Source organism: Trachymyrmex septentrionalis, unplaced genomic scaffold (genome assembly GCF_001594115.1).
Source record: "Trachymyrmex septentrionalis isolate Tsep2-gDNA-1 unplaced genomic scaffold, Tsep1.0 scaffold60, whole genome shotgun sequence".
In the NCBI taxonomy this organism is placed as follows: domain Eukaryota; kingdom Metazoa; phylum Arthropoda; class Insecta; order Hymenoptera; family Formicidae; genus Trachymyrmex; species Trachymyrmex septentrionalis.
Window position 1 is genome coordinate 1,782,778 of NW_017305779.1, and position 9,116 is coordinate 1,791,893.

At 30.2% G+C, this 9,116-nt stretch overlaps 3 protein-coding genes across 3 annotated transcripts in view; 2 read left to right on the plus strand and 1 right to left on the minus strand.

Annotated features, from left to right (window-relative positions):
* The first annotated feature begins 77 nt into the window (after nucleotides 1-77).
* Nucleotides 78-3,163, plus strand: LOC108752513 (TRAF3-interacting protein 1). Its single transcript, XM_018493361.1, has 11 exons — nucleotides 78-328; nucleotides 479-596; nucleotides 683-795; nucleotides 865-1,182; nucleotides 1,591-1,707; nucleotides 1,791-1,948; nucleotides 2,024-2,152; nucleotides 2,223-2,472; nucleotides 2,596-2,721; nucleotides 2,790-2,875; nucleotides 3,013-3,163. Exons 1-11 carry the CDS (start codon nucleotides 194-196, stop codon nucleotides 3,161-3,163), a joined length of 1,701 nt encoding a protein of 566 aa, XP_018348863.1. The 5' UTR covers nucleotides 78-193.
* A 410-nt stretch (nucleotides 3,164-3,573) lies between these two features.
* LOC108752487 (RNA polymerase II-associated protein 3) lies at nucleotides 3,574-6,051 on the minus strand. The gene is made up of 8 exons (XM_018493331.1): nucleotides 5,666-6,051; nucleotides 5,282-5,407; nucleotides 4,952-5,196; nucleotides 4,660-4,864; nucleotides 4,300-4,554; nucleotides 3,995-4,231; nucleotides 3,748-3,940; nucleotides 3,574-3,676 (listed from the first exon to the last, which is right to left on the minus strand). Exons 1-8 carry the CDS (start codon nucleotides 5,807-5,809, stop codon nucleotides 3,588-3,590), a joined length of 1,494 nt encoding a protein of 497 aa, XP_018348833.1. The 5' UTR covers nucleotides 5,810-6,051; the 3' UTR covers nucleotides 3,574-3,587.
* A 1,621-nt stretch (nucleotides 6,052-7,672) lies between these two features.
* The window catches only part of LOC108752649 (bestrophin-4-like), a 10,916-nt gene continuing 9,472 nt past the window's right edge, over nucleotides 7,673-9,116 (plus strand). The window contains exons 1-2 of the mRNA XM_018493648.1: nucleotides 7,673-8,071; nucleotides 8,438-8,622. The gene's annotated coding sequence lies outside the window, so the exon portion shown is untranslated. The remainder of the gene's footprint in view (nucleotides 8,072-8,437; nucleotides 8,623-9,116) is intronic.

A 9,116-nucleotide genomic window follows, 5' to 3' on the forward strand; every position in this document is an offset into this window, starting at 1 on the left:
GTAAAAAAAGACCGGCATAGCCTCTCAGGTTTCTCACTGTGGGTACTCACGTGCAGTGTCACGTGTTATATGTTCGGTGTTGCCTGGCAACGGTTTGACATTACAATGAATCGCCGCAAGTGTTGTATGTACACATGTGTCAATCACTATTCACTAGACAGAATTTAGAAAGAAAAGGAAAATAATTATCACGATGACAGAGGAGGTGCGACCCGAGGTGATAAAGAAAACACAGAATTTACTCGGAAAATATTTCAAGAAGCCACCACTGACCGAGAAACTACTCCGCAAGCCGCCGTTTCGCTTCCTCCACGATATTATAACAGCTGTAATTTACTTGTGCACAATATTTTAGATACTGAAATAAATTTTTAATTCTTTTTTGAAAATTGTTTTATCTTAAATTTATCCAGAATATAGATTTATATAAGTCCTACTTGTATTTAAAATATTATATGTAGTTGAAAATTGATTTCAGATCATTAAAGAGACTAGTTTCTTAGAAGGATTATTTAGCGAGGAAGAGTTAAATTCTGATAATATAAAGAATAAGGAAGCTAAGCTTGCTTTTTTGACAAAACTCATTGATGTCGTCAGTGAGTATTTAATTTTACTGAACTGTCATGTTCTGTCACTGTATATATGATGTCTAAATGTATTATATGAATATTATGTGTATTAGAATTAATCTCGGGTGCTAATTTAATGGTCAGAGCAAGTAAAATCATCTCTGGTCAAGAGCCTACAAAGACAAATGAGCTGTTGCAAGCCATTGGAAAAGCCCTTGATAAGAAAGTAATATATTTTGCTATTTAAGTAGAAAATCACTTTTAAAGTAAATTAATAGTGCGTTTATTTACTTAGGTCAGTAGCAAGGAGGCAATTGACCACTACAAAAAGGGTTTAGAAAAAAAAGTAAAGGTATCAAAGTCAAGATCCATGACTAAAGAGGAAACTTCGAAGAAGCCTGCATCAAGACAGTCTTCACAAACAAGGAAATCATCGGAGAAAGATAAGATCTCGGTGGAGCAAAAGAAAAGGTCCTCTAGCACAGGGAAAGTAGTATCAGAAGCAAAAAGAGATAAAGATGACAGAACTGAAGAGAACAAAGCAAAAAAAGGGAATGATTGGAAGGAGGAAAATTCAAAAAATATTGAGACCATAGATATCCCACCAGCTGAAGTAAAAATTTAAAGAAAAATTCATATCGCTTAAATCAGCGATGCGGAACCTTTTTTAAAGATCATTTTCAAAAAGCCACTTTTAGAAATAGATAAAATCTTTCGGATCACATGTTTATTTCATCTATATAAAATAGAAAATATTTATATTTTCAACTGAGTCAATGAACTGCAAAAAAACTTATACATGTGTCGCAGGTTGCACGTCACTGATTTGAACAATAGAGTTTTTAAAACAAATATTTGTTAAAGAAAATTAAAGTTCTAGTTTTTTTTATTTTAAATTCACAAACTGCTTGATTCTGTAATTAAAAGATAATTTTTTTATATTTTTTTCTCAAGAAAGAGAGTATGTGGTTTAACGTAACTCATACATTTAAAATACAACTTATTTTTATTGTATTCATAGCCAGTTCAGAATAAAGTTCCTACTTCGGCACAAAGAAGAAGGCCTTCTTCGTCCGCCAAAGTGAAGCAGGATGCTATGATTTTAGCAGACGCCAATGATCTGACGAAGGAAGAACAGGTATAATATAAAAGTACTTCCGGTAGGGAAAAATGGTACTAGCGAATAGATCACAAGAAAAAAAAAGAAATATATCTTTACAGATATCTAATAACGAAAATAAACCAATAACGAGTAATTATACTAAAGGGATTAAGGAAAATGGAATAGAAGAGGACAATGCGTTGCAACAAAGCATTGAAAGAAGCGATCAACCAACGTCAGAGCTTACAGGATCTCAAACTGAAGTTACTGAAATGACGTAATGTTTAGTTCTATAAGTTCATTGCTGATAACGAAATTATAGTAGTAATGTTAAATTCAAATTTTATTTTAGCGTTTCACAACAACCGATTGTGAGACCTAAAACATCTTTAAGACCACCTAGTGCCAGACCCATCAGTGCTAGGCCGGCAGCTCCCAGAATGAGAGCAAAGACAGAGATGATAGTCAATGAAGAAATACAGTAAGATAATTATAATTTAATTTATGTTAAATAAAGAATTATTATAAGTAATTTCAAAATACGATTGTAGAACACCATTAGGAAATATCAGCGTTATCGTAGAGAATTCCGACTTGAAGGATGACGATGATGATGATGCGGAAGATATGGTAGTGATGGAAGCGAAAGGAAGTGGTGGTGATCTTTTAGAGAATGGAGATTATAAGATAGACAATCAGCTGATGCAAGAACATGGGCATCTTGTGGCTCAAATCTTAGAAACTCAGAGAGAATTAGTCAACACGGATAATGTCGATGTATTGCCGAAGAAAGTCGATATCGTAAGAATTAAAATGTGTTACTATTACTTCTATTTTTTATTTTTACCTTATTGATTTTTACTGCAACAATTTTAACATACAACGTTGAGTGAATTGTCATTGAATAAATGCATTTTGATCCAGGCGTGGGAATCAGGTTCGAAACGTGACCGAGAAACAGCAGCTAAAGAAATCGATAAATTACGCGGAACTATACAAACATTAACACGAACGACAAATCCTTTGGGAAAATTACTGGATTATGTACAGGTAATATATATACTTTCACACACACATTCTTATACTATCGATCTGTTTACGAAATTAAATTTAATTAGGAAGACGTAGAAATGATGGAAAAAGAATTATTGGATTGGAGAAATCAATATCGCCAATTAAGCGAACAACTGGAAGAAGAACAAAAGTACGTATAAAAGTATATGCACAAAGTACATATAATAAAATTGAGAATAAACAATTATAATGATTCTTCATTTCGGAATAAATAATTCGAATAATTCTTTATTCTGAAAATTAATATGGAATTTTTTTTGTTTTTAGAGAAACGGAAGAAATGATAGAACCTATGAAGGAAACATTGAAAGAAATTGATAGCAACATGAAGGTTCAGTTAGATAAAATACGTCAAGTAAAGGCGCAAATTATGAAAAATGATCAAAAAATACGGCGATTACTTAGTGGTAACTTATAATGTAATTATATCGCTATATATTGGAATGTAAATATTTTTATAAGTTATTATGAAATACGTAATTAATTATTTTATCATAAATCATATAGCTCCGAAAAAATTCTCTATATAAATAGAATTTCGTGTATAAAATTTCCTTATTTGTCAGTTATGTAATTACAATATTTGAATATATAATATTTATATATTTCTTTTGTAAATATTATTTATATATATATTAAAATATAGATAAATTTTTAGAAATTTTCTATAACAAATTTTTTTCTTAAAACTGTTTGATCATAAAATATGAGTATAAAATATGAGTAAATGTTTGCACATAATTAAAAAAAAATTTATTCATTTGTCAACAAAATCCATTTGTTACAATACTTAAGTATCTCATTTTATTCGTAACTTTTTTTTATTAGAATTTAAAGTTTTTTTAAATTTCATATTTATCCTGTAAATCTGTAATTTCTTCCTCAGATATCTTTTCAGATGTATTGCAATACGAGAACATAAGCTTCAGATCTAAAAATATTTTAAGCTAGTATTATTTTTACATTCATTATGCAAGAGAAAATGTACATCGTTATACACACCTTGTTTTTCAGAGTTACTGATGAACATAATAAATGCCCTAAATCTCTTAATATTACTGAGATCTTTTAAATACGAAAATATAGGTTCCTTCCGTTTCATAAATTCTGTCTTGAGCGTTGTTAAGATACCACTGAAGATATCAGGTTCCATTGAATCTTGAAATATTTTAGGCAGGCTACCTGATGGTATTTGCTAAAAAAAATTCAATATAATTCATACTCTTCATATGCAAAGTTTTTTACTTACCTTTAAATATCTGTATCGAAAATCGAATGAGGTATACTTTTTCCAATTTATTAAAAATTGTACTGAGTTGATAGGGATAGAAGGCATTTCTTTGCAATTTTCAATAAAGTTTTCTTCTGATTTACATGTTTCATTGCTTTTCAGTTCTACTTGATTGTTATTACATGTTACTTTGATCTTTTCTTTAAAAGATTTACTTAAATCAGTCTCCTGCACAGGTATCCTTTTCAATGGCTCCTAATTAAAATCAAAATTTAGTTATATTGCTACAAATATATATCATAAACTTAATAGCGCAAATTTACTTTTGAACGTAAATGTGGAGGTTTTTCAATAGGTTCTACAATTTCAACATTATCCTTTTCGGGTAGCCAATCTGGAATGCATCGATTTTTCCTTGGTTCTGTCATATTTGTTGGACTTGTTGGCTTTACAGTTTTATTATCTGCATTTATACTACTCTTTTTATTTTGATCTTCCTTAGTGTCAACTACTTTTTCATTTATCTTTTTATTATCAGATACATCAGTTGTACATATGTTTTTTTTGGACATAAATGACTAGAAAATATATGTGTATGTAATACATATATATATATATATATATATATATATATATATATAACTATCAAAATTTACATCTCAATAATAATAAAAAATACGTACATCTCCAAACTGCTTTTTAATTTGATTAAGCAAGACTTCGGTTTCCTTGTTACAAGGTTCTAACTCTGTAATCTTCTTTACGTCTTCTAATGCTGCATCGAATTGCTTTAATCCTAGTCTGGCTGTTACTCGTCTGTGATAAGCTTTCACATAAGTTTCGTCCAATTGTATTGCAGATGAGCAGTCTGCTTCTGCTGAATACAAACTGCAACATAAGAACATTAAGTAGCTGTTACATAACAATAGAAATTAACATGATCCGTTTATCATATTCATAAAACATAACATTTACTTGTCTTGTTTTAAATAACAAAGTGCACGATTAGCGTAAAAGATAGCATCATAAGGAAAAAGTTTTATTGCCTCGCTGTACGAAGCAATCGCTTTGTCCCATTTTTTTTGCTTCACAAAGTCATTGCCTTGCTGCTTATATTCTATCGCTTTGCTATAGTCCTTCTCCAATTCTTGTTTGGACAAAGGCTCATCCGAAGACTCGTCAGATTGTTCTTCATCTTCTAATTTCTTGCATGCTTCATCCTGTGCAACAATTTATTATAAATTAATTTCAAATCTTTAGATAAGAACTTGCACAACTTCAAGTTATACAAATGATATCACTAACAACATCAAATTTATCCCACGATGTGTAGTCATACGATTTTATTCGTTTAGAATTGTTTGACATTTTGTTTTCTTTTACTGAACATTTCTTCTTTTTATTCTTGCTTCTGACAGGCGGTATAATTTGCTGAAATGTATAATATATATTATTATCAAGTATAAATATAAAATCGGCGTGTGTTTCTAAGGACTACATACATAGTATATAAATTTACACAAGAATTATACAATATTTAAAATCCAGCTAGACCATTTAAGGCTTAAATTTCTACAGTTTGTGTTATAAATATAAAATATGATACTATTAAACTCATGATACTATTATTTAGTTCTCAATATTATTTATCGTTTTAATCTATCTACTTTTCTCTATTTCAACAAATACCTGTCCATTGCGTTCACTCAGTATTTCTTGTTCCTTCCGTTTCATTTGCTCTTCCCAATTTTTCAAGTCTAGAAATTCACTCTGCAAGTCCTCCGAATTATCTCGCACCTGCTTTTGCATCAATATCGAATTGTCACACTCCATGATAAAAAGAAATTTATAAATTGATAATAGTGTTTTGTATTGCGCTTCGCTTCGTCAATGCTGGTCAATGACAAGTTTCTTTTTTTATTAATAAGACACTGATTAATAAGACTTTTAATGCCTTCAATCAGAGAGAAACCTTCTTCTGTTTTAACTCTCTTTGAGATTATATGATGTTTAGGTACTGTGTCCTTGATATATTTAGTAATCGTTTTTTAATAATCTTACTAAGCTTCTTAAACCTAGAAATGTTAGGTTATAATAATCCTCATGAACGTCACACATTGTTCAAATATCTTATTATCTACAGAAGATAATTATCACTTACTCTTAATTATGATTCAGGGTTCTGTTGTAGGATAGCGCCACAAGTCATTTTTCTTGGTTTTTCAAATTTAGATTGCAGCGTGGAAACTGTTGCATTTCTGCAAGTACGTCTGAAATTGTTCGGTAAAATTATATTAGTAAAGATTCAGATGAATTTAAACAAAATCATAAAAAAGATAATTACACTTTGAATAAAGTTAATTATACGAACTAATAAAAAAGCTTAAAAGCCATCAAACGCAAGTTCTACGTACAAATATCCATTCAACAATTCTTGTATATATATATATAAAACTATAATAGACGTTTCGATCTTAAGTTGGATTATTTTCAATATTCGAATAACAATATAAAAACGTTCATTAACGTGTAAATCAGTTGCGTATCATAGATTACAATACATAAAACGCATACATTACAAAGGATTTCTTTTTAAATTTCGTTCTTCTAATTAAATTAAAATTTTTAGTTATAACATTACATACAAAGCTTTGCATTATTAGTGGAGTAAAATATTTAAGGTATTATTTAAATAATAAAAATAGTTTAAAATTTATAAAATTATGAACTCAACAATTATATAATTGACTAAAAGAATAAATAAAAGCATTGCAAAAGTTTTTTGGTATATGAAATCATTAAAATTGCTTAATTTGTATTTTCTTCTTATCGTTTAATCTGAAATCTAAAAAATTAGCCAATTACAATTGAATGCGAGGAGAATAATCGATCGTAATTTGTCCATTTCTTATAGCTTAAAGCTTAAAAATTTATTGTAGATTCGGACTAACTCTCACAAATGACACATGAGAGTATAAAACATATTTGTAAAGACACAACATTTGATAAATGCAATCTTACACGTTAAATATCTTTTAAATATTTCTTGAACGTTTTTTAGACTTTATTAATGCTATTAATTTTTCTCTCATTCTCTGTTTTGAGAAAGTAGAAGTTGTTTGATGGAATGCGCTTCGATATCCCTTCTTGAGTGCGTTTACTTAACATTTGTAACATCTACTTAACGTTTGTAACACCTAGAGAAAGATTTCTCTGGTTAAAAGAAATCTATTTGAATAAAAAAAACTTGTGCATTGTTTTATGGTTAAAGAAAAATTTCTTCGATTTGAACATCACATATTTCTTGAGAAATTAAGTAAATTTTTATTTTCCTCAAAAGTATTTTTACAATTTAACTTAAAAAAATCAAGAAAGAAACGATTTCTTCATTTTAAATAATTCTGAGTGTACATTCGCGAATATCATTCCATCTTTGTTATTTATCAAATATTAAACAAAAATGAAACGATGAAAGCGAGCATTGCGAACGTTAAATGGAACGCATCCCTTGTGGGAGCTGCGGCCGTCGAGGGTGACTTCGCTGGCGGTGGACCGCGACCGGACACGATGGTATGCACGATCTACGCGTATTGAGCTTGACATTCGGTCCTTTTTAGATCTTGGGTAACTGCCATCGAATTACGATCGCGCTTATAGCTACAAAATGTTTAATATCTGCGAGACTTAGCCGCGACTACAGTCTCCCGAGTTTTACTCGCGGTAACCAGTCCGCCGCCGACGAGCGCCAAGTGCGCACCTGCGACGTGATATGCTTCCTTTCTCGGTCCTTCACGGCTCGCGGTCCTCAGCCATTTCTTCGTGATCTTCAGCGGGACTGTAATTCTCACGATCCTCGTAATTCGACGCAACCCGTCTTGATTCCGCGACGTACTTAAACTTCGGAAAAGTTTCGGGAAAACTTTTGGAATTTTTTAAGAACTTTCTGTGGATAGCCTGTGCTTGAGAAGCGATAGATCTCTATTGGTCGCAAGAGATTTCTAAATTACAGAAGAAAACTGAAGAAACATGGACTTGAAAAACGTTAATAGTTACAAAAATGATGGAAGAAAGAATATTAATTTTCCATCAGAATTGGTATAAAATTGCACACATCTGTCATTTCAATATTTATCAAACTTTATTCAAAAATTAAAATAAAAATTTTTGTTTTAATAATTTGAAAATAACATAGTACATTTAATTACAATTTCGGAAAAACATGCTAATCGTTGTGGAACTGCAATGAAATCTGCAGAAAAATTGCCAGTAGTCTCCATTATTAATTTAATTTCGATGATTGAAGTAAATATTTCAATTTTATTTAAAAGTCTTTATGGAGAGAACGGTAGAAAATTTAATTAAGAAGTTGTTAATAATGCGAAAGAGCCGCAACGTCAAAATTTATCGTGACCACTAACGAAGGCTGGCAGATTGATTCTTTAAATTATCTCACTATTCCAGCCACAGTTGATTTCGTAAATCACCTATATAATCAAAAGGTACGACTAGTGTATCGATCAATGATTTAACGCGACAACGCGAAAACGGTTAGCGTATATTTATTAGTGCACGCGAGTGAAAGATGATCTTGCACGAGGAAAAAGATAACAAGAGTATTAGTTATGATTGATAAAGTATGTTACACGGTGAGTCAGAATTTCCTTGTTATAATTTTATTTCTTTTTTTCAGTGCATTTTGCACAACACCAAGAAAGAGATCGCGGAAACATTAAAGTGTGTCTTCGCACCAAAGTTACACAAAGTTCGAATGAGGTAAAGCTAGACCGTGGCTCGAATACTGATTTATATGCGGAGAGACATCAGACAAAATGAGAAAATTGTCTATTGATAATTTATGTGCCATTTCCGCGAAGCTATAAATATTTACAAGGATATTTTCTTCATGCATTTATTATTTGTCAATTTGACATGTGTGTTGATTTTACAATCACAAACTATGTAAACTTATAATTGATAAAAATGTAATTAATTTACTAATTAATATTTTTAAGTTGTAGAATACTGTTAAAAATAATTATGATTATTTTAAAAAAGTAAATTTAAGAATATTTTTTTTTTAATTATTGAGTAATTTTTTTTTATATTATTCTGCTCGAAAATATTATTTTGATAATAAAAT

What these genes read in the sequence shown, in the direction of transcription:
- LOC108752513 (XM_018493361.1), top strand. Translation starts at nt 194, where the DNA reads ATGACAGAGGAGGTGCGACCCGAGGTGATAAAGAAAACACAGAATTTA. An exon ending in ATAGTCAATGAAGAAATACA is followed by an intron (nt 2,153 to 2,222) that starts GTAAGATAATTA and finishes ATACGATTGTAG; the next exon opens with AACACCATTAGGAAATATCA. An exon ending in TGCCGAAGAAAGTCGATATC is followed by an intron (nt 2,473 to 2,595) that starts GTAAGAATTAAA and finishes ATTTTGATCCAG; the next exon opens with GCGTGGGAATCAGGTTCGAA.
- LOC108752487 (XM_018493331.1), bottom strand. Translation starts at nt 5,809, where the DNA reads ATGGAGTGTGACAATTCGATATTGATGCAAAAGCAGGTGCGAGATAAT. An exon ending in CGTGGGATAAATTTGATGTT is followed by an intron (nt 5,197 to 5,281) that starts GTTAGTGATATC and finishes ATTGTTGCACAG; the next exon opens with GATGAAGCATGCAAGAAATT. An exon ending in CAGTAACTCTGAAAAACAAG is followed by an intron (nt 3,677 to 3,747) that starts GTGTGTATAACG and finishes AAATATTTTTAG; the next exon opens with ATCTGAAGCTTATGTTCTCG.